This window comes from Sciurus vulgaris (assembly GCF_902686455.1).
Source record: "Sciurus vulgaris genome assembly, chromosome: 1".
Classification (NCBI taxonomy): domain Eukaryota; kingdom Metazoa; phylum Chordata; class Mammalia; order Rodentia; family Sciuridae; genus Sciurus; species Sciurus vulgaris.
Window position 1 is genome coordinate 50,296,307 of NC_136461.1, and position 24,774 is coordinate 50,321,080.

At 36.0% G+C, this 24,774-nt stretch overlaps 1 protein-coding gene across 9 annotated transcripts in view; it reads left to right on the forward strand.

Moving 5' to 3' along the window:
• PATJ (PATJ crumbs cell polarity complex component) overlaps window positions 1-24,774 on the forward strand; it is a 399,437-nt gene that overhangs the window by 24,640 nt on the left and 350,023 nt on the right. For all 9 annotated transcript variants that reach the window (XR_013757701.1, XM_079103582.1, XM_079103581.1 and 6 more), the window contains 5 exons: window positions 103-298; window positions 8,245-8,373; window positions 19,269-19,487; window positions 21,558-21,660; window positions 24,432-24,523. Coding sequence is in view for 8 of the 9 variants with exons in the window: in XM_079103582.1 (XP_078959708.1) it covers window positions 103-298; window positions 8,245-8,373; window positions 19,269-19,487; window positions 21,558-21,660; window positions 24,432-24,523 (739 nt within the window). In the remaining variant the exon portion in view is untranslated. The remainder of the gene's footprint in view (window positions 1-102; window positions 299-8,244; window positions 8,374-19,268; window positions 19,488-21,557; window positions 21,661-24,431; window positions 24,524-24,774) is intronic.

Here is a 24,774-nt window from a genome sequence, read left to right on the forward strand (position 1 = left end):
AGTAGTACCATAGCAATAAACTGCAGAACTTAAATAACAGATATTTAAAAGTCAATTTATTAGACCACTTTAAACTTAACTTTCTTTTCTCATATGATTAAGGGATCAAAGATTAAAGGAGAATGACCAGATTTTGGCCATTAATCACACACCACTGGATCACAATATTTCCCACCAGCAAGCAATTGCATTATTACAACAAACGGCTGGATCTCTGCATCTGGTTGTGGCCAGGGAACCAGTCCACACAAAAAGCAGGACTTCTACCAGCTCAGCTGATATAACTCTGCCTGAAACAGTGAGTTGCAAACTTGGAAAAATAATTTTGAATTATGCTGTTTGTTATAATAGTGTACATCAGATGTCATTTGCTTGTCTGAAGAGGGTTGATCAGATCTCCAAATGCATCATATTTAATCAAGATGTTTCATGAAGGGTTATTTAGTCTTTTCAGTGTCCTATGGGTCTTATTTAAGATTGTTATTTAATATAGGGGTCAAATTGAGTATTAGGTGTAATTTATTTAGGGGTTTCTTTATAGAGTTAATCGAGAGTTTTTATAAGAGATTTACTGTTGAGTTTATTAAGTACAATTCGGTTATTTCAAAAACATTTTTATAAATTATAATGGGAGTTTATGGCTAGGTTATCAATGCTACAACATTATAGTAGTCTTTTTTATGTAAGGATATATACTTAACAGTTTGGAAGAAGAAAAGTGTGTCTGTGTTTGGAATACTTAAGGCTGCTTTGTAACATTTTACAGATTTTGACCTGTGCCTTCAGAATGCCTGCTAATAAATCTTATTTTCTTATAATTCTAAGTGCTAGCTGATTTATATAATTTTCATTCCTTGGGACAAAAGAAAAAATAAACTGTCTGGTACATTACAAGGTCACAACACAAAGTATAGGCATTCTCCCTGTTGCAATCTGTAATATTTAAATAGCACAATTTACATAATAACTACAATGGATAAAGTGAGACATTGTTTAGCAGGTAAAGAATAAGGGTGTTGGAGTCATGCATTGGTGGGTTCAAGTCCATTTCTTCCCCTCTTAGTGTGTCAGGCCACCAGGTACTTGATTTCTCCACACCTCAGTTTCTTCATCTGTTACTTAAAACTAATAGTGGCTGTAAGAATTGAAAGAGGTCAATCACAGGACTGGTGCCAGTTAACATTCTGTGAGCAGTAGCTGACATCATTGATTCAGGCTTCTTATTTTTGCAAACATTATTGCTTTTTTTAAAATTTTAATTAAAAATCATAAATTTACATAGGGCAATGTTGTTTGATTCATTGTTATTTTTTCCCCTTCCCCCCACCCCTCCCACCCCTCTTTTCCCTCTATACAGTCCTTCCTTCCTCCATTCTTACCACCCTCCTTATCCCTAACCCTAAACCTAACCCTAATACTAACCCCTCCTACACCCCCTTATATGTCCTCATCTGCTTATCAGCAAGATCATTCATCCTTCAGTTTTTTGAGATTGGCTTATCTCACTTAATATGATATCCTCCAATTTCATCCATTTGCCTGCAAATGCCAGAATTTTATCATTCTTCATGGCGGAGTAATATTCCATTGTATATATATGCCACAGTTTCTTTATCCATTCATCAACTGAAGGGCTTCTAGGTTGGTTCCACAATCTGGCTATGGTGAATTGAGCAGCTATGAACATTGATGTGGCTGTATCTCTGTAGTATGCTGATTTTAAGTCGTTTGGGTATAGGCCAAGGAGTGGGATAGCTGGGTCAAATGGTGGTTCCATTCCAAGCTGTCTGAGGAATCTCCATACTGCTTTCCAGAGTGGCTGCACTAATTTGCAACCCCACCAGCAATGTATGAGTGTACCTTTTTCCCCACATCCTCGCGAAGACCTATTGTTGCTTGTGTTCTTGATAATCGCCATTCTAATTGGGGTGAGATGAAATCTTAGGGTAGTTTTGATTTGCATTTCTCTTATTACTAGAGATGTTGAACATTTTTTCATATATCTGTTGATTGCTTGTACATCTTCTGTGAAGTGTCTGTTCATTTCCTTAACCCATTTGTTGATTGGATTATTTGTATTCTTGTAGAGTGTTTTGAGTTCTTTATATATTCTGGAAATTAGTGCTCTATCTGAAGTATGAGTGGCAAAGATATTCTCCCACTCTGTAGGCTCTCTCTTCACATTACTGATGGTTTCCTTTGCTGAGAGAAAGCTTTTTAGTTTGAATCTATCCCAGTGGTTGATTCTAGCTCTTATTTCTTGTGCTATGGGAGTCCTGTTAAGGAAGTCTAATCCTAAGTCAACAAGTTGAAAGTTTGGACCTAGTTTTTCTTCTATAAGATGCAGGGTCTCTGGTCTGATTCCGAGGTCCTTGATCCATTTTGAGTTGAGTTTTTTTTTTTTTTTTTTTTTTTTTTTTTGGGGGGGGGGGTGCTGGGGATCGAACCCAGGGCCTTGTGCTTACAAGGCAAGCACTCTACTGACTGAGCTATCTCCCCAGTCCCTTGAGTTGAGTTTTGTGCGGGGTGAGAGATAGGGATTTAGTTTCATTCTGTTGCATATGTTTTTCCAGTTTTTCCAGCACCATTTGTTGAAGAGGCTATCTTTTCTCCATTGCATATTTTTGGCACCTTTGTCTAGTATGAGAAAATTGTATTTATTTGGGTTTGTGTCCATGTCCTCTATTCTGTACCATTGATCTACCTGTCTATTTTGGTACCAATACCATGCCGTTTTTGTTACTATCGCTTTGTAATAGAGTTGAAGATCTGTTATTGCGATACCCCCTGTTTCACTCTTCCTGCTAAGGATTGCTTTAGCTATTCTGGGTTTCTTATTCTTCCAGATGAATTTCATAATTGCTTGCTCTATTTCTGTAAGGTACACCATTGGGATTTTAATTGGAATTGCATTGAATCTGTATAGCACTTTTGGTAGTATGGCCATTTTGACAATATTAATTCTGCCTATCCAAGAACACGGGAGATCTTTCCATTTTCTAAGATTTTCTTTAATTTCTTTCTTTAGTGTTCTGTAGTTCTCATTGTAGAGGTCTTTCACCTCTTTTGTGAGATTGATTCCCAAGTATTTTATTTTTTTCGATGCTATTGTGAATGGGGTAGTTTTCCTAATTTCTCTTTCTGAAGATTCATCACTTATGTATAAAAATGCATTGGATTTATGAGCATTGATCTTGTAACCTGCTACTTTACTGAATTCACTTATGAGTTCCAAGAGTTTTCTGGTGGAATTTCCAGGTTCCTCTAAATATATAATCATGTCATCAGCGAACAGGGATAGTTTGAGTTCCTCTTTTCCAATTTGTATCCCTTTAATTTCTTTGGTTTGTCTAATTGCTCTGGCTAGAGTCTCAAGAACGATATTGAATAGAAGTGGTGAAAGAGGGCATCCCTGTCTTGTTCCAGTTTTTAGGGGGAATGCTTTCAGTTTTTCACCATTTAGAATGATATTGGCCATGGGCTTAGCGTAGATGGCCTTTACAATGTTAAGGAATGTTCCCACTACCCCAATTTTCTCTAGTGTTTTGAGCATGAAGTGACGCTGTATTTTATCAAATGCTTTTTCTGCATCTGTTGAAATAATCATGTGATTCTTAACTTTTAGTCTGTTGATATGGTGAATGACATTTATTGATTTCCGAATGTTGAACCAACCTTGCATCCCTGGGATAAAACCACTTGATCGTGGTGCACTATCTTTTTAATATGTTTTTGTATGCGATTTGCTAAAATTCTGTTGAGAATTTTTGCATCGATGTTCATTAAGGATATTGGTCTGAAATTTTCTTTCCTCGATGTGTCTCTATCTGGTTTAGGTATCAGGGTGATATTGGCTTCATAGAATGAGTTTGGGAGGGTTCCCTCCTATTTTATGGAATACTTTGAGAAGTATTGGAATGAGCTCTTCTTTAAAGGTTTTGTAGAACTCGGCTGAGAACCCATCTGGTCCAAGACTTTTCTTTGTTGGTAGGCTTTTGATGAGTTCTTCTATTTCAGTACTTGAAATTGGTCTATTTAAATTGTTTATGTCCTCCTCGTTCAGTTTAGGCAATTCATTTGTCTCTAGAAACCTGTTGATGTCTTCGAAATTTTCTATTTTGTTGGAGTATAGATTTTCAAAATAGCTTCTAATTATGTTTTGTATTTCAATCCTGTCTGTTGTGATATTTCCTTGTTCATTCCGAATTTTAGTGATTTGGGTTTTCTCTCGTCTTCTCTTTGTTAGTGTGGCTAAAGGTTTATCAATTTTGTTTATTTTTTCAAAGAACCAGCTATTTATTTTGTTAATTTTTCCGATTGTTTCTTTTGTTTCAATTTGGTTGATTTCAGCTCTGATTTTAACTATTTCCTCTCTTCTACTACTTTTGGTGTTGGTCTGCTCTTCTTTTTCTAGGGTTGGAGCTGTAGTGTTAAGTCGTTTATTTGTTGATTTCTACTTCTTTTGTTGAATGCACCCCATGAAATAAATCTTCCTCTAAGTACTGCTTTCATAGTGTCCCAGAGATTTTGATATGATGTGTCTTTGTTCTCGTTTACTTCTAAGAATTTTTTTTATTTCCCTCCTGATGTCTTCTGTTATCCATTCATCATATAATAGTGTATTATTTAATCTCCAGGTATTGGAGAAGTTCTGTTTTTTATTCTGTCATTTATTTCTAATTTCAATCCAGTATGATCTGATAGAGTACAAGGTAGTATCTCTATCTTCTTGTATTTGCTAACAGTAGCTTTGTAGTATAAGACATGGTCTATTTTAGAGATGGATCCATGTGCTGCTGAGAAGAAAGTGTATTTGTTCTTTGTTGGATGGTATATTCTATATAAGTCGGTTAAGTCTAAATTGTTGATTGTGTTATTGAGATCTATGCTTTCTTTATTCAATTTTTGTTTGGACGATCTATCCAGCGGTGAGAGAGGTGTTTTAAAATTGCCTAGTATTGTGTTGTGGTCTATTTGATTTCTGGAATTGAGTATATTTGTTTGACGTACACGGATGAGCCAATGTTCGGGGCATAGATGTTTATGATTGTTATGTCTTGCTGATTTATGCTTCCCTTAAGCAGTATGTAATGTCCTTCTTTATCCCTTCTGACTAGTTTTGTCTTGAAGTCCACATTATCTGAAATGAGGATGGATACTCCAGCTTTTTTGCTGTGTCCGTGTGCATGGTATGTTTTTTTACCATCCTTTCCCCTTTAGTCTATGGGTATCTCTTTCTATGAGATGAGTCTCTTGCAGGCAGCAAATTGTTGGATTTTTCTTTTTAATCCATTCTGACAGTCTATGTCTTTTGATTGATGAGTTCAGGCCATTAACATTCAGGGTTATTATTATGATATGATTTGTATTCCCAATCATTTGACTCATTTTTGTTTTTTGACATGATTTGGTTTCCCCTTTATTTGGTTATTCCTTTAGGCTAGTTCCTCCTGTTGCTGATTTGCATAATTGTTTTTTCATCTCTTCCTCATGGAATATTTTGCTGAGAATGTTCTGCAATGCCAGCTTTCTTTTTGTAAATTCCTTTAGCTTTTGTTTATCATGGAAGGATCTTATTTCATCGTCAAATCTGAAAGTAAGTTTTGCTGGGTGTAAGATTCTTGGTTGGCATCCATTTTCTTTCAGTACTTGGTAAATGTTGTTCCAGGCCCTTCTAGCTTTTAGGTTCTGGATTGAAAAATCTGCTGATATTCTTATTGGTTTCCCCCTGAATGTAATTTGATTCTTTTCTCTTGTGGCCTTTAAAATTCTGTCTTTATTTTGTATGTTAGGTATTTTCATTATAATGTGCCTTGGTGTGGGTCTGTTGTAATTTTGTATATTTGGAGTCCTATAAGCCTCTTGTACTTGGTTTTCCATTTCATTCTTCAGATTTGGGAAATTTTCTGATATTACTTCATTGAATAAATTGTTCATTCCTTTGGTTTGTTTCTCTAAGCCTTCCTCAATCCCAATAATTCTTCAATTTGGCCTTTTCATGATATCCCATAATTCTTGCAGATTCTGTTCGTGATTTTTTACCATCTTTTCTGTTTGGTCAACTTTGTTTTCAAGATTAAATATTTTGTGTTCAATATCTGAGATTCTGTCTTCCAGGTGTTCTATCCTATTGGTTATGCTTTCTATTGGTTATGGAGTTTTAAACTTGGTTTATTGTTTCCTTCATTTCACGGATTTCTGTTTGGTTTTTTTTTTTTTTCAATATCTCTAACTCTTTATTGAAATGATCTCTTGCTTCCTGTATTTGCTCCTTTAACTGTTGATTGGTACAATCATTTAATGCCTGCATTTGCTCTTCTCCTCGTTTGCTTCCCTGATTGTTTTAATTATGTACATTCTGAACTCCCTTTCTGACATTTCTTCTGCTGTGCTGTCATTGCGTTTTATTGATATACTATCTAGGTTTGTTTGGGACATTTTCTTCCCTCGTTTTCTCATATTGGTCAGATGTCAGTGGGACTTTGTGATATTTCAGAATTCTTCTATTGGCTTATATTGTCCCTGTAGATTTCCAGTGTATCACATTCCTGCCTTCAGTAGCCTGAAATCTTGGCTACTGATATTCTTATAATCTTGATAATGCCGTGCTTCCAGGGAAAGCTGCCCCTAGTCCTCTACTGGTTCCAGGTCTTGGAGATGGCTCTGGGTGGAAAGGCTCTCACTGGGGGGTCTGCTCTGAGAAGCTAGCCTGGAAAGGCACTTCCCGCTGGAGTGGTCTGGGCTGCGGGCTGCTTGGGGAAGTCCCTGGCTGCCCTGTCCTGGTCCCTGAAGCAACCTACGGGCAGGAACTCGCCGCCCTGGTTCAGGGAACTGAAGCTTGGTTCTGTGCAGAAAGGCTCTCACTGGGGGGCCTGCTCCGACATGCTGGAGAATTTGGCCCTGTGGGAGGAGCCCACCGCTGGAGTGCACAGGGCCGCCTGGGAAGGACTCTTGCTGCTCTGCCTTACTCTAATAAGCCACCTGAATCCGGGCCTGCCACCCGGGCAGTGCTTCATCGGGTGGGGGAGACTGACCCCTACGCTCTATTTTAGTCCGAGTCTCTCAATGCCTCCTCTTCTTGAATCCTGGATTCTGGAGTGACTGGAGATGCAGTCACCCTCTAGTCCGCCATCTTGGATTGCCCCGTGGAAACCATTATTGCTTTTTTGATATTAGGAATTGTTCTAGATGGGACCTTATTAATATTCCCAATATTCCTGTTTATTTTAACATTGCAGAGTAGTTTTCCAATTTTATGTAATAGAAAAACTTAATAGTGAGTATGCCCTCATGGTCTTGAGAAGGAGACATTTGTTCTACTTTTGTTTTGTATGAATTTAATGTACATTTCTCATTGGAAACCTGCTAGTCAGAGGGAAAATGCTTATTCTTGGCTGATTTTTATGATTGTGCTGCCAGTACCTTCAGTTGGATCTGTCTCTCTTCTCCCTCATTGGTGTCTCCTAAACTTGTTTCTTTACCTCATCATGTTCTTAGCATCTCGTTCTTTACATTGTTGCCAGGTTAATTTTTCTAAGCCACTGCTTTATCCTTGTCATTCCACCTTCTAAAACCTTGAATCCCTCCTTGCCTTTGCATTTAATCCAATCTTCTGACTGTATCTTTGACCCATTCTGCTATCTGTTCCAACTTTGCTCTTACATTTCTCTTTTGCTTGAGTGTCTTCCTTCTTTGTAGTGCAATTTAAATGACCACTTTCCTCATTGGTATTTATTTCTTATGTCCCCTCCTTCCTCCAAACCCCCAGAATCTTCTTAACATTTTGTGACTTTCAGTTCAAGTTAAGGATATTTTTTCTCCCCTGGTGCTCCTTGAGCATGCTAGATGAACACACTGCTACTAACACACTACTACTGAGTCACATCCCCAGCTCTGTGACTTTCAATTCAAGCAAACACATAATTATTGGTTCCTACTAAAAGCCAGGCCTTGTGCTAGATATTGGCTATAGACTGGGGAATGTTTCTTGTCTTCTTAGAGCTACAATGTTTTGTCTGATATTCTGTCTTGCATTTTAAATTGTGTGTTAGTATTTTTTCTCTCCTGGATTATAAGATCCTTAAGGGCAGGGTCTATCTATTTGTCTATCTTAGTCTCCAGATTGTTGTCTTAAGTGTGTGAACATTCGGTTTCTTGTATATCTATCACTTTAATAGTAACTGTATTGGAAAGTTAAGAGTCTATGTGTTTTACTGATACTGTGGTTCTAACTTTAATTTGTAGGTTTGTTGGGGCCATGTTGAGGATGTCGAACTCATTAATGATGGCTCTGGATTAGGATTTGGAATAGTTGGAGGAAAGTCAAGTGGTGTGGTTGTGAGGACCATAGTTCCTGGAGGATTAGCTGATCGAGTAAGTTGACCTTCCTTTATCATTTTGGTTTTATAAAATTTAAATGATATTACTTGAACTGTAATTTTATAACATGAGTTACTAGGACGTATGACTCAATAAGTGGAATTTAAGTACAGCTTACAAATGGCTTATTCCATAAATATTAACATGTATTCTGCTTTACTTCACGCAGACCCTCAATCAACATTTTTTTTTTTTTTGATGGGATTGGGGAGAACCTGTAGTTGACAGCCTTCTTATATATATCAGAGGATAATATTTCTTATTGAAAATAGTCGTTAGTACATTTTGAACATCTGTATTATTCTCCTCCAGAGTATAATTCAAGGGCATAATGATAAAATCAGAAGGTATAATGATTATAATACACATTTCTCCCAATATTATACATAAAAGATTCACTTGAATTAAAATTTTCTACTATTTTAAATCAAATGTCTTTTGTTTTTGAGCAGTGCTTAAACTGAAATTGGACCATTTAGAAACTTAGCCATTGTTTTTACTTAATTTTAGATAGAAGAAAATATTAAACACCACATTTGGTTGGTTGGTTTGCTTCTTTTTTGCTTACTTGTTTGTTTTATGGGTTACTCTACTCCTAAGCTACACCCGAGCACTTTAAATTTTTTATTTGGGGACAGGGTCTCACTTAGTTGCTGAAGTGGGCCTCCAACTTGGAATCTTCCTGTCTCAGCTTCCCAAGGTGCTGGCTTTATAGGCATGGGTTACCACACGCAGCCATATTTAGTTTTTAGAAATTTAGAAATTTGATTGTGAATCCACTGAATAAAGAGCTCATATATGTAGAACATCCATGATAAATGAGAAATAACTTTAATTATTTCCATAAAAAGAATAATAAATGAAATTTCACATTATTAACTAGATATATATTAACTTATTGCTTCTACTTGACATACTTTAAGTGAAAATGAATTTTCTGGGGCTTGGGGTGTAGCTCAGTGGTAAATTGCTTGCCTAGCATGCATAAGGCTCTGGGTTATAACATCTGCAACATCACATAAAATGAAAAACAAACAACAGTCAGAAACTTTGCTGTGCAAATGTAGCTTTCAGACAAGCCCCTTGTTTCTGATCACAATTACTTTGCTACATACAAATTGTGGAGTTATGTTTCCATTGTCCTTTCAGCACCTGAGTGTATTTATTTAAAGTAGTACTTCTGATTGGTTGTCTTTTAGGAGTCTCTGAGACTTGCAGGGGTCTATGAGATCAAAAGTACTTGTGTAATAATACTAAGATGTTATACCTTTTTACACCATTGACATTTGTACTGATGATACAGAAGCAGTGGCTGACTAAAATTGATGGTGCTCTAGTGCAAAATAATGTGGTAACCACAATCTTGCATTCTTCTAGCTATGTGCTTGCAACAAGAAAGAAAAATAATATTCAAGTTCACTTAAGATTCTTTATGATGCAGTAGAAACAATTTTAGTAAAAAAATTGACCTTTTGGTGTGTAAGGTTTTACTATCGTACAACAAAATGGGAGGTACATATAACACTCCTGTGTATCAAAGTGTGATGGTCATCTTGAGAAAAAACATTTGTGAAGTGAAGAAGCCACTTTTCATATGTAACAGCATTTTTATTTTTGAACTAACAACTGACACAAAAATTATGGTTATTCAGACTTAGGGATTTGGGAATTTCCTTGAGCATGACTGAAGTGAGGCTATTTCAGGAGAAACTCTGACAGTGCTGGCAAGGACAAAATTTGAGTTTTCTAGAAAAAATTAGAATTTTGAAAAATTCGTATTTATGAATTTAATTTCCCGGGATTTAAAGAGTTTTTTGAGTTAGGATATTAATAATATTCACCAATGTGATTTTTTGATATGTACAATGAAATATGTCAGTTTTTGGAAGATCTGCATACTGTGTGAAGCAATATTTTCTGAAGATCAATATGTGATATGACAAAGTAATTTATGTGTAAAAGATCAAAGAATTTAATGAAACAGTGTCTAAAAGTTTTTTGATGTGGTTTCAGATTCCATATTATAGCCGATCTTAAGAAACTGCAACTTGTCAGGTTTGGGTGTGTTATCAAAGAAGAACTGATTGAAAGGACTATTAAAATACTATTCCCTTTTCCAACTGTATATCTGATTGAAGCCAGATTTTCTTTGTATGTTTCAACCAAAACATCCCACAACATATTGAATACTGAATGAGATATGAGAATCTACCTGTCTTCTTTTAAGCCATATATTAAAAAGTTTTGGATGAATATAAAAATGTAACTCTTCTCACTAATATTTTTTTGGGGAAAAATATTTCTTTTTAAAGTTAGAAATATATACACTGGGACTGGGAATATAGTTCAGTTGCTTGCTTTGCATGTACAAGGCCCTGGGTTCAATCCCCAGCACCACACACAAAACAAAAACAAAAACCAAATACTACACATACACGCACACGCGCACACATACACACACATATGTATATACACATATATACACCCTACATATTTTAATACATGTTACTATATTTTTAAAAATTTGGAGCTAATTTCTAATTCAGTAGATATTGACAACTCATAAATGAAAGCTCTCTGAAATTTTCAGTGATTTTTTTTCTTAGTTTTATTGTAAAATTGATATACGATAAATTGCACATATATAAAGTCTGCAATTTAAAAACTTTTGATATATGTATATACTTGAATTCATTTTTATCAGTGCTTTCCAGAGAAACAGAACCAATAGGATATATGTGTATTTTAAGAGATTATTTTAAAGATTAGCTCACGCCTTTTTAAGACTTGAAATTTATAGGGCAGGCCAACAGGCTAGAAACTCAGGAATTAATGTAGTTCTGAATTTGAAATCTCTAGGGTAAACTGGCAGGATTTTTAGGTAACCACGGCAGGATGCTGTCCAGCTGGACTGTTACCAGGCGTGAGACACAATTTCTTCTTCAGAAAACCTCAGTCTTTGCTCTTAAAATTGTCAACTGATTGGATAAGGTTCATTCACATTATCAGTGGTTGTTTCCTTGAAGTCTTCTGAGCCATCTGAGACTCAGAGCCCAGGGTTTATTGAGTGCTGATCCTGTGGGCACACACTAGGCACAAACTAGTCACATGAGTTTGTGGATGTGACTAACATCTACAAAATACCTTTGTAGCAATATCTAGGCTAGTGTTTTGCTAAATAGCTCTACACTGCAGTCTAACCAAGTGAAATGTAAAATTTAACCGTCATTCTGTCCATCACCACCAAAGATAATGAGCATATCTATCACTCCAGTAGTTTCTGTGCTACTTCACAATCCCCATCCCTGTGTCCCCAGCAATTTTAAACAATGTAAACGGGTTTGATACCAAAATATTCATTTTATGGGTCAACATATCTCTGGCACAAAACGTAGTATTCTTAAAGGGTTGCGTGTGTGTGCCTGTATGTGTATATGTGCTGGGGATTGAACCCAGGCTTCTTACATGCTAAGCATGTACTCTACCAGTGAGCTGCAACCCAGCCCTGAGGGTTTTTTGAAAGGATTTTTTATATCCTGCAAAGGGATGAAACATTATAGAGTATTTTTGTCTCTTCCCCCACCACCTTAGAAATTTTAAAAGGCTCGTTTGCTGGAGTTGTGTTTTTCAAAGTGCAATGTATAGTAGTTATTTTGAAAAACAAAGGGTCAAATAAATTTAAGCAAAATCAAATATGTTTCTTTACTGTAAAAATTTTCTGAGTTTTTTAATATACTAATGTGCATTATGAATTTCCACAAGGACAATATGATGTGCAGGGTTTCCCAGATTAATCCCATTGACACACTGTTGGGAAAAGCCCAAGTCTGATTTTCACCCTTTCCTGGAAGGGATCATCACTATTTCAGGTCATCAAGAAGGGGGTAGGGTTATGCCCATCACAGAGTTGTAGTGGAGAAGCAAATATCTTATGGCAGATGTTGTCATCTGCCTAATATACATTATTCTAATGTAATCCTCAGAGCAGTCTTATGAGTTTTATTTCCAAGTTATTAATATGGGAACTGTTAAGAAATGGCCCAAGGTTGCATGGCTAGGAAGTGACAAAGTCAGAATTAAGCCCTAATCTGTTCAAATATGCTTTTCTGCTAGGTCTATTTATGAAAAGTTGATCCTGATGCTTTCCTTTTCTGATACACACTGTGCAGCCCTGGTCAGACCTATCAGCAGTGAATAGCCAGCTCTAAGAACAGCAGAACTCTTGACTTTTTTCTAGAGGGAATATGGTGAGGTGTACACATGAGGACAGAGCAGTGTTTGCTTCTTTAGCTCATCTCAGCTGATGGCAGGTAAAATTCCTTCAACCTCCTGGCTATAACCCATTTATCTCATGCCTGGCCCTAATTTATTTTTCTTGGTTCTGCTCTGTGTTAGGCTTGCTATAACTCATAAACTAACTCTGATTGTAACACTTTAATACACCAGTCTATGGCACAAGATGTGGTTTATACCCTTTCTATTAGCTGCCTCTGGGCAGATTCTTCTTAACCCACCTACATCCTAAGTAAGCATCTCAGAAAGGAAAGAGCATAGCGTCATAGCATGGGAACAATAGACTCAGTTGAAGTCTTGAATCATGGGCCTATCACTAACTCTGGTCAAATTGCTTCTTAGTTTACTTTCGTGATTCTGAAATAGTCTCCAAGCCCACTTCCTGGTTTGGTGATTTGTTAGGAGGACACACAGGACTCAACATACAATTGGATTCATGGCTGTGGTCTGCTATAGTGAAAGAATACAAAGCCAAAACAGTAGCAGAAAAGGGGCATGAGGTGAAGTATCTGAAAGTTCGTGTGGAAGCCATCAGACACTCAGAGCTGGGGGTTTATTAGATGTGGTTACATAGGCACACACTGTCCAGGATGTACCAAAGTCCCAGACTTGCAGATGACAGCAAGTATTCAGGAGAAAACTAATTGCACAAATAGTTTAAGCACAGTGAGCCATTCTTAACAGGGTGTGGTGGGAATGCCCTAGAATCTGAGCTCCCAGATGTTAGCCAGTTTGTCCTGTGGTGATTTTCATAGTAGGGGAATATGACTGTCTTAGGTCATTAGTGTGAAGGTGTACTCAAGATTGCTTGTGATTATAGAGTGATCCTGTTAAAGGGGTTAAGTTATATATATATATATATATATATATTTTTTTTTTTTTTTTTTTTTTTTTTTTTTTTTTTGGTACCAGGGATTGAACCCAGGGGCACTTAACCACATTTTCAGTCCCTTTTTATATTTTATTAGAGACAGGATTTTGCTGAGTTCCCTAGGGGCTTGACCAAGTTGCTGAGGCTGGGTTTGAACTTGAGATTCTCCTGCCTCAGCCTCCTGAGTTGCTGGTATTACAGTCATGTGCCACCACACCCGTCTACTAATACTTCTTTTTTCAAAGAATATTAAATTGTTACAATATGAAGTTAGAAAAGAAATTCAGTATTCTTTTTTAAAGGGGCTTCATAAAATAGCTCCTTTAATTGAGAGGTATGACAACACTGAGATTACTGCAGTTTAAAGAATCATCAGAAATGGGTATGTTGGGCAACTTGATATGAACAAGGCACGAGGCTAGACATTTTATGTATACTTTTGAATTTAATGCCCACACTCTATGAGGAAGTAATTTACTAATATTTTTGCTTAAGGTTTAGATTAGGGTAAGCAACTGACCTTCGGCTATACAACTTGACCAAAGTAGAGCTAGGATTGAATTTGGGTGTGTCTGACTCCAAAGCTCTTCCTGTCTTTCTGCTGTGTACTACCTCTAATGTTAGGAAGTTAGGTAGAAAATAGCATTCATCGTTTTTTTTTTGTCTTTTTGGTACCACCGTTTGAACTCAGGGATACTTAACCTCTGTGCTACTCCCCAGCCCTTTTCTTATATTTTTATTTAGAGATAGGGTCCCACTGAGTTGCTTAGCACCTCACTAAGTTGCTAAGACTGGCTTTGAACTCACAATCCTCCTGCTTTAGCCTCCCAAGCCACTGGGATTACAGTTGTGTGCCACTGTACCTGGCATGCATTCATTGGTTTTTTAAAAACTGATTTATATAGAAAATGTAATTTTAAACTATTCCAATAAAGCTGGAGGAGGAAGGGGAGTTTGACTAAAGTTCTTTTTTGTTTCAAATTTTCATTCATGTATACAGTGTGAAATGCCATATTAAAGGGGTTTGTGGAGGACTGAAAAAGAAAAGCTGATTTATATGAAACTTTGAAAGCATTTATTGAGATTTAGTTAGTTACAATGACCAGTTAATATAACTAGGGACGATTTAGTGAATAAGAAAATACATGATATTGTGCAAAGGCCTGTCTATTAGTGATCCTCAGATACTCTCTGATACTCCCTGGAGTAATAGTATCTGAGTATCCATAGCACCTGAGAGACACATCTTAGCGCATTCCATCCCCGTATGGCAAAAGTATAAAAATTTTTCAGAAGCTAGTTTTGTATTTTGTTTTGAAATTGATAACAGGTGATGCAAAACTTCTTTGTTTTGCAGAAACCTCTTTCACATGATCTGGAGGAATTCTGGGGGAAGTAAGACCCATTGGGTCATCTCATTGTCCAGAAGGTGACCATTACAACACAAGCCTATTTAAAAGTTGTCATAAGTCATTGGCATTTTGGCATGAGACAGTTATAGTGGGAGTCATAGTAATTATCTAGTAACCTTTAATATAAGAAGGAATGGCACCAAGGAAGGATTGGATGGACATGTGGACTGTGAAGGACTTTAGTCAAGGGTAAGCAAGGCCCAGGCACTGAACAGGTGTATTTTCCCAAGCAGTTTTGTTTTGAGTGATTCCATAGATACTTTCCTTATCCTTAACAACCAGTTGAGAGCTCTGGGGGATTTGAGTAGGATAGGACAGGGGAACTCGGGTTTAGTTCTTTAATTTGTTTATATAAAGCGTGTGTGTTTTATAAAGTCACTGTTTTCTGTTAATGACATGTTGTTTTTTGATCCATAATAGAACCAGCCTATAAGCAAAGATTATATTATAATTTCATTTTCTGAGTTATGGAAGTGTTTGATCCCTTTTAAAGTTTTTGGAGTAACAAATTTGCTTTCTTTACTTTTTTAGGAAATTTGCTTTCTTTACTTTTCTTGTAACTCAGCCCTGAATTCCTATGGGCTTTCTAATTTTTGTTTTTAATTTGAAATTTTTTTGGTACCAGCGATTTAACCCAGGGGTGTTGAACCACAAAGTCACATTTCTAGCCCTTTTCCTTTTATAAATTTTGAGATAGGGACTTGCTAAATTGCTTATGGCCTTGCAAAGTTGCTGAAGCTGACTTTGAACATGAGATCCTCCTGCCTCAGCCTCTTGAATTTCTGGGATTACAGGCATGCACTGCTGTGCCTGGCTTAAATAATTTTTAATTGAAATTATCATTCACAACAATGTATCTGAGAACTTAACATGGAAATTTTTTTTTAGCAAAAAGATGTTAACTTGGACTGAAGTATTTTTTTCTTTTTAACTCTATCAATGATATTCTTAGTATTTTCACCATAATCGTGTGATACCCTGTTGCATCAAGCATTTTAATTTTTCTGCCTTCCACATTATCTTTGGCAATATACATCATTTTTTTTTTTTTTCTTGTAGAAGAATCTATGGGTTAAAAAAAAACTTTAATATTTGAATAGTTGATTAGCACCCCATGCTTGAATGTTAGCATATCATAGCTCTTTATTAGCTTTCATTGATTCATGATTTTTGTTAAAGAACAAAAGGAACTTAATTATGCATCTTAATTCCCTTGCTCAGTCGACAGGTTATGGAAGGAGAATGTTGATCAGAATATATCAATAAAATGCAGTGCTTGGGGCTGCTGGACTTAGACAAGGTAGCTGTCATTTTGGTGTCTTTCCTATCAATCTAGTGACTATTTTTGCACTTACAAATTCCTCCAGAACACCTGTTTTTCTGTAAGAAGAAAATGTTTGACTTTTAGTGACAGATGCAAATTATCTACATCATTTTAAAGTAATAGATGAGGTAAAATAGGAAAAAGGAGTGCTTATGAAATGACTAAATATATAGTTAATGGTGAAATGCCCCTCCTTCACCAAATCAGGTATGAAAACATTTATTAGCTATTATTTTCTCTCTTGGTCAGCCCATAATTCTGTTCAGGAGTAGTTTGATTCTGCTCTCTTGAGCAGTTTATTTTACTTCAACTTTGTTGAATGGGTGAGAACAGAATATCAAATTATTATTATTAAAGTATAGTTCTTTATTAGGGAAAATGGAATAAGGCAATTCTTTATTCCTTTTTTTCATCATAATTTTCTTCTTGCATCTCTTTCCTTTCTCAGATCTTTGCAAATGTGTCTGAATTCAATTGCATTTGTGCAATCCTGCTTATCTCCACTTGCAGTTACTTCTAGCACCTTCTGGAATGTTTATCCTAAAGCTCAGAATTTTGTACTCATTATTTTGTTCTGAAGCCTTCCTTCATTCAGGATCCTGCAAAATTGGAGAAAAGGAAGGATGGTGAATGGACTTCAGTTTTAAGACTTTTTAAAACTTCTTCTTTCAGAATTTCATCTATAGCCTGTAGAAAGTACCACCTGGAAGCAGAAGAATGAAGCCTTAAAATCAAATTAACCCAATTATCATGCTCTATTCTAAGCCGTCTTGCTCTCCCATTTGCAGAATAACTCTTTTTCATCTTCATTCCATTTGAACTTTTTGGTAGTTAAAATTTCTTAAACAGTAAATATTCTGTCTAATAGCAGCCTTCATGTATGAGAGATCAACATGCTCCAGTTACGTTACTCTGGAGTTATCAAAATACAGTGCAAATATAACTAAAAGAGGAGAAACATCAGTGGGCAATTGGATTGAATTTTGGTTCCTCTGTTTACTAGCTTTATGAGTTTGGTCAAGTTAGTCAACCTTTTTTTTTTTTTTTTTTTTTTTTTTGCAAATCACATATTCAGAAATTTTCATTTTTCCTGAGTACATTGTACTGTATTGTACTTCTTAAGGTGGTCGTAACACTGTTTTTGGAGACATATGCCATCAATGTTTTGCAGAAAGATGTTCCAAGTCTTATAGTCAGTTATCTACATATAATTTTCTCATTGTTCTCTGAATGAGGTAATATGAGAAAGTGATTTTTAAACCATGCATAATTTTTTTGAAAACAGCTATGTTGACATTTTGTTATCTTTCATATACTGTAAAAATGGTAATTAAAGAGAACTCAAAATTTCAGATGGAACAAATTAGTAAAACTGCAGATGGATCAGCTATTTCTCAGACTCCACAAAGAAATTATAAATATTTTGAACTGATATACATTTTGATAAACTATCTTAAACTTTCTATGACATATACATACACATAGAAGAATATAATGTCTGTGCACGTTAATGTCATAATCACAATAATAACCACCAATGTACTTATCATCCAGCTTAAGAAATAGAACATGTTGCTAGGAAAAAAAGAAAGCTCTATCAAATCCCAGTTTTATGGTGGGGCACCATGGCATATACCTGTAATTTCAGCAACTCAGGAGCCTGAAGCAGGTGGATTGCAAGTTTGAGGCTAGCCTCAATAATTTAGCAAGGTCCTGTCTCAAAATAAAAATTAGAAAGGCTGGGGATGTAACTCAGTGGTTAAATGCCTCAAGTTCAATCCCCACTACTACTAAAAAAAAAAAAAAAAAAAAATGGGTCCTATATCAGGACTTTAAATGCCTCCTATATGCTAATGACTCCCAAATTTAAATGCATAGTTTGGATATCTCCCCTGAACCCCAGCCCTGCAAATTCAGCCATATACCTTGTATCTCCACCTGGATGTCTGAAGGGCATCTCAGACTGCACAACTCTAGCTGGGAACTCTGAACTTATTCCCACTCATCTGTTCCTCTGTAGTCTATCTCAGTTCATGGCAACTGTTTTTTCTAGTTACTCAGGTTTAAATCTTGGGGTTCTGTTTCCTTTTTCTCTTCTCATACCCCATGTAGAAACTATCAGCAGATCCTATTGAAAGTTCATTAAAAATAAGTCTGGAATCTACTGTTACGACACCCCAACTGCTAACTGAGTCCAGGCCATTACCTCTTCCCAATTTTTTTTGCTGAAGTCTCCTTATTGGTATCTCTGCTTTGATTGTTTCTCCTGTAGTCTATTTTAAGCACATAATTTTGGTGGATTTTGTAAAAAGTCAATCAGATATCATTCCTCCATTCAGAACCCTCCAATGAGTTCTTGTCCCAGGCACACAGAAAATGCCCATTCTGAGGAATACCCTCTGTTAATTTGCTCATCTCTTCAACTACTCTCTTTCCTCACTCTCATCTGCTCACACTGGCAACTTTCTGTTGGAGACTTGGGCTGAACTTGTTGGCCTTTCCCATTCCTTAGCTTTGTGCTAGCTTCTGCTTTGACTCTCCTCCCTTGAGGTCAGGGCTTTCTGAATTCTTCCTTGCATGGTCATTAACACTCTGGCTCCAGATCATTAGGTATGACTGAAAGTCTCTCGCAAATGTACACTTTAGAATTGTCATTATTTTTCTCATTTTGAATGAACCTTTCTGTCTTTTATGTTCTACAAGGAATTCCTTTACTTTTTTGCAGACTCAGCCATTCATTAAAAATACTGTATTTTGGGCTGGGGAGGTAGCTCAGTTGGTAGAGTGCTTGCCTTGCAAGCACAAGGCCCTGGGTTCAATCCCCAGCACCACAAAAAAAAAAAAAAAGACATGTTAAAAAAAAAAAATACCGTATTTTACTCAACATTTTAGATGTTTCTTTTTGTCAGAATTGGAAGTATGGTTAATTGTTATCAGTTAGTGAATTAGATTGATTTCTCTGAATAATTTTGTTTTTCTCATATTAAAGGATGGAAGACTTCAGACAGGAGACCACATCTTGAAGATTGGTGGCACGAATGTGCAGGGAATGACTAGTGAGCAAGTTGCCCAAGTGCTGAGGAATTGTGGGAATTCAGTCAGGATGCTTGTGGCTAGAGACCCAATTGGCAAAATTTCAGAAACACCTCCGACTCCTCCAGCCTTGCCTGTTACCCTGCCTGCTGTTGCCAACATAAGCCCTTCCTCTGTGAGTGCTCTAACCCTTCTTGAATCAAATATGAGGTATGAGACAATGCAAGATAAGAAATCTTTTCTACTCACAGTGCCGCACCGGCATGAGTAGCAGCATCTCAGTGTTCACAGTGAAGCAGAGGAGACCCCAATTTGGAGACAACCATATATACCTGATTTTCCCCCCCCCCCCCTTTTTTTTTTTAAGAGTTAAGTCTTTTAATCTTCTTGAGCCTCAGCTACTGATTTGTAAATTGGAAAATTTCAAATTTTCCAAATTTCTATTTCATTAAGTTGGTGAGTAGACATCTAGGTGATGGAAGGGAAGCTATAAATACTGATCAGTGTATGTGTGAGAAGATCACTAATAGATACACACTGGTCAAAGGGAATAGCTACTAATAATAATGCTTATTACACTTGTGAACAAGTAGTTTTTATAGTTATAAAATAATAATGATAATTATTAGTCATTGTCTAGGTGCTGGATAATGAATTCTTTACCATGCTTGTACAAGATCAGTCTTATCATCCATTAATAGGAGAAAAAAATTAAAGAACTCATTGAAGGCCTCATAGAAAGTAAATTTGTAAAAGCTGGAATTATTTGAATTCAGATCCTTTTGTTTCATTCCAAAGTTTGCCCCACTATCTCACGGACTCTGAATGAAAACATAATAAGGCAAAAGCAAAGAAATAACTTTAAAAAAGAGGGGCCAAGAGGAGGAGAAGAGAAAAGAGAAGTGACTCTAATGGAAAAGGATGGAAGGCCACTGGTCAGCATCTGAAACGTCACTCAGGGTCTTCTGAGAAGTTGTTTGCCTTTTCCTACTTGGAACCATAGGAATGGAAGTTTTTAAATCTACAATATTAGAACTTTAAAAAGGTTATTTTAAAATTTCTCCAAATTGTTACAACCATTTCTTTTCCCTCCCTTACTCCCTAGCCTTTTACTTCAGTGAAGGACCAGTGAAGTTTGCAATAAATGGGAACTTGATTCAGTCAATTTTTTCTTTGCTTTCCCCACTTCTGATGCTGGGACTTGAACCCAGGACCTCATGTGCCAGGCAGGCATTCTACCAGGGAGCTACATCTCTAGCACTCAGTACTTTACTTTCTAATATTACTATTTTGTATTGAAAGCAAAGTATTAGGTGTTTAGGTACCTTACTCCTTTACAGAAATGTTTTAAAAACAAGTATTAAAAACAAATTTTGCCAGTGGTGCAGGCCTATAATCCCAGTGACACAGGGAAGCTGAGGTTGGAGAATCACAAGTTCAAAGTCAGCCTTAGCAACTTAGCAAGATGCTGTCTTAAAATTTAAAAAATAAAATAAAAAGGCTTGGCGATGTGGCTCAGTGGTTAAGCACCCCTGGTTTCAATCCTTGCTCTCCCTCCACCCCCAAGAAAAAGTTTAGGGTGAGTATTTTTAATATTACTGAGATTTTTCTCAGTGAATGTTAGTTTTCTAGTATATGACAAGTTATTACACATTTAGCAGCTTAAAACAATACCCTTTGTTCACATTTCTTTAGGTCAGAATTCAGGGTGGGCTTGGCTAGGTTCTTTGCTTAGATTCTTTTCTCGTAAGGCGAAGATCAAGGTGTTGACCTGACTAGGCTCTTTGTTGGACACCCTTGGAACAGTCCACTTTTAACCTCACTCAACTTGTTGGCAGAATTCAGCTCCTTGCAGCTGTGGGGCTGAGGTCTTTTTTTCTTAGTTAGCTATCAGCCAGAACATGTTTCAGCTCCTTAAGCCCCTACCCCAGATTCCTTTTTACATAACCCCTTCCTTCTTCAAACCACAAGTTGAGTTCTTACATTTTGAATTTTTTTCTCTTCCCTTTCTGCTATCAGTGGAAGAAAACTTTCCTTTAAAGGGATCCTGTGGAGATTAGGCCCCATTTGGGTAATCTCCCTTTTGCCATGTAATGTAACATAAACATGGGGGTACCTCCAGGGATTGTTTTTCACAGGAACCATCTTACACATCAGGTTATCACAGAAAAACCTTAGCAAATCTTGCACAATTTGACTATGTCACACAGTTATATAATTAAACATATAATTTATTTCCTTTTAGGATAATTCTTCTCTTTTTGAAACTTACAATGTTGAACTCATTAAAAAAGATGGACAGAGTCTTGGTATTAGAATTGTTGGCTATGTTGGAACATCTCATACAGGTAAATGAATCATTTCTATTTTATATTTGGAAATAATTGTGAAGGGTGTAAAGGTTTCTAGACAGTAAAATTAAGCACCTGCACATTTTAATTTAAACCCTGAACAATAAAACCATGAATCTGTAATGGCAGGCAGTTACTTTTCAGTGAGCAGAGAATCACATTTTTATCTCAGTAGTTTAATAAGTGGCTTGATAGTCATTAACAAAGAATTTAATTGTCCCAATTCAGCATATAACAGTTGAATTGTACCTCCTTTTGTTCTAAAATAGATGTATTTTAAATATTGTAATATTTAACAATATATTATGGTATTATGGATGTGATAAATACTGGATATATTGTGTATTGTGAAAAATATTTCTATTATGTTTAATCACTAAAGAAACAAAAAACAAGTATTTCCTTAGAATTATTTTCCTTTCATATAAAGGAAGTACATTGTATGCATTGTGAGAATAAATACATAGTTTAAGGGCTGGGGTTGTAGCTCAGTGGTAGAGTGCTTGCCTAGCACATGTGAGGCACTGAGTTCTTTCTCAGCACCCCAATAAAGTATTGTGTCCATCTGCAACTTAAAAAAAAATGACTCAAGTATCTCTGAATAAAGTTCTCTCAACTTTGACCTATAAAGTTAGTTAGCTTTGGTAACTTTCACTGTAAAAGTTTTTCTGTTACTACAAGAGAATTTTTAAAGTAAGAAAGAATAAACCTTTCGATAAATATTTGCTGGTTACATGAAAATTTACTTCAGAGTTCTTGTTTTTCTGAAAAAATACCAAGATCAGAGTGTTGATTTCTTTAAAAAAAATTGTTATTTTGCATACTTAGAGCAGGTGGAAAGATTAAGTGTGCTAATGTATTCAAAGTCCTGAATGAAATTCATGTCAGACCACCTTGTGCTATTTCAGCCTAATGAAATACCTTTTTTTTCAAACCTTTAGATTTTTCTAAATGTCACCTTTTTAGATTCAGAATTTAAATAAGTTCCAGAAGAGCTAAGTGTGGGTTTTATAATAACGTTGCAAAGATACCATATTGAGTATTTGTCAGTATGACATGTCTGCTTAAGAAGTCATAGCTTAGTTCCTAAACTTATAGCTTAGATTGTAAATAAAAGTAAGTGATAGAAATTGAGAAAATTTGATGTTTTTTATGTTATTGAATAAGGAAAATAATCATTTTACTACTTTGCCATCAAAAGAAGTTTTTGAAATTTTGTGGTTTGGGCAGGGTGGGCAGGTGAATCCAAGAATTTTAGCTTTTTAAAACTCAACAAGCTTTTTAAAATGGTAATCTTAAAAAATAATTTTTACTGTATTCCAGTTATTGGACTTTTTAGGTAACCCTTGTTTTAGTTCTATAGGGGACAGAAAAGTGAATATAAGAAAAATCAAGATTGTCAGGCATGCTGGCACACACCTATAGTCCCAGCCACTTTTGAGGTGGAGTCAGAAAGATCACTTGAGACCTGGGTTTTGAGACCAACTTAGGCAAGGTAGTGAAACTCTGTCACAAAAGAAAGAGGGGCTGGAGTTTTGGCTCAGTGGTAAAACACTTGTCTGGAATGTGTGAGGCCCTGGGTTCAATCCTCAGCACCACATATAAAAAAAATAAATAAAATAAAAAGATCCATTAACAACTAAAATATTTAAAAAAAAAAAGAAAAAGAAAAAAAAAAGATAAAGAAGAAAAAACAATCTATCCAGGGAGACAAATAGGTAAAAAAGCAAAGCAAAACAAAACCTTTTAAATGTTTAAGGTTAACTGAAATATATGTTTTAGCAGACACATGAACAAACTGTCATGGTATGGCAGATGAAAGATTCAGTTTGATGAAGGAAAATGGAGAATTCACAAAGAAGGAAGTATTTGAACTAGGAGTTAAAAAGGAAAATTTTGATGAAAGGGATGAGGTTGACAAGAAGCAAAAATTAAATGAGAAAATATAAAATCATGACAGTACTTAGGTTTTGATGGAGTGTCAGAGTCTGGTATGTCTAGACTTTTTTTTTTTTTTTTTTAAGGGATGTAGTAGAAGATGACATCAAAAATAAGTTTATCAGATGACGGAGGGCCTTGAATGTGATTTTATGAAATTCATATATTATGTAGGCAGTGCAAACCCACAGATATAGATTTTTCTTCAATAAGTGATGTTTTGAGTTCATTTGAAAATTAATACAAAATTATTCTGAACTATGTTATTTTCCTCCCTAGTTTCCCTTCTTTTTAAATAGCCATTTGTTTCTGTTTAAATGCTTTACTTTACAGTATAAGGATTATTTCATGTTCTGAACTCACTCTGGTTTTGTTTTTTAAAGACCATGTGTACTTTTTTTTTCTTCTGTGTTTGGATAGCCTGTATGAGCAATGAACTAAACCTAGGCAGGAAGACCTGTTAGGAGGCCGTTGTCACAGTGCTGATGAAAAATGAGGATGGCTCATGCCAAGTCAGCAGTAAGAATGGAGATGGACCAAGACTTACCCTGGGCTCTCCTGAATTCCAGCTCAGACTCAAGTGCATTTCATCAAGGTTCCATTACTGATTATTTTTCCAGAAGAGTAGTCATCAGTCAAATCATTTTGAATTCGGGTCACTTGTGATGGTGACAGTTTGAAATAATCCATCAATTTCTCTGCTTGTGTTCAAAATAGTATTTATCAAGCCTCCAGTCAGCCTCTTCAGCTAATTAACCTCTTGATGTGAATTTTGCAATCAAGGCCTAATTAGAGCTTTCTTCCTTTTCCATATGGCTGTGTACCTTCAGGGGAAGCTTCAGGTATTTATGTGAAAAGTATAATACCTGGCAGTGCTGCATACTACAATGGCCAAATCCAAGTGAATGACAAAATAGTTGCTGTAAGTAACTGCCCTCTTATTTAGATTTGCATCAAACTGAAAAAAAATGTTGATCTTTATATCATATCTTTGAGAAGAGGATGACTTAATCTAGTTTCTTAAGGTTTTGAAAGAATGAAGTTTACCAGTACAGTGAAATCTTACTAACTTGAGCTCTTAAGACCCTAAATTTGATTTTTTTTTTTTTTCACAGTCAGTGAAGAAACAATTCACTAACCATATTGGTAGAAAGGGAAATCACACAAATGTTT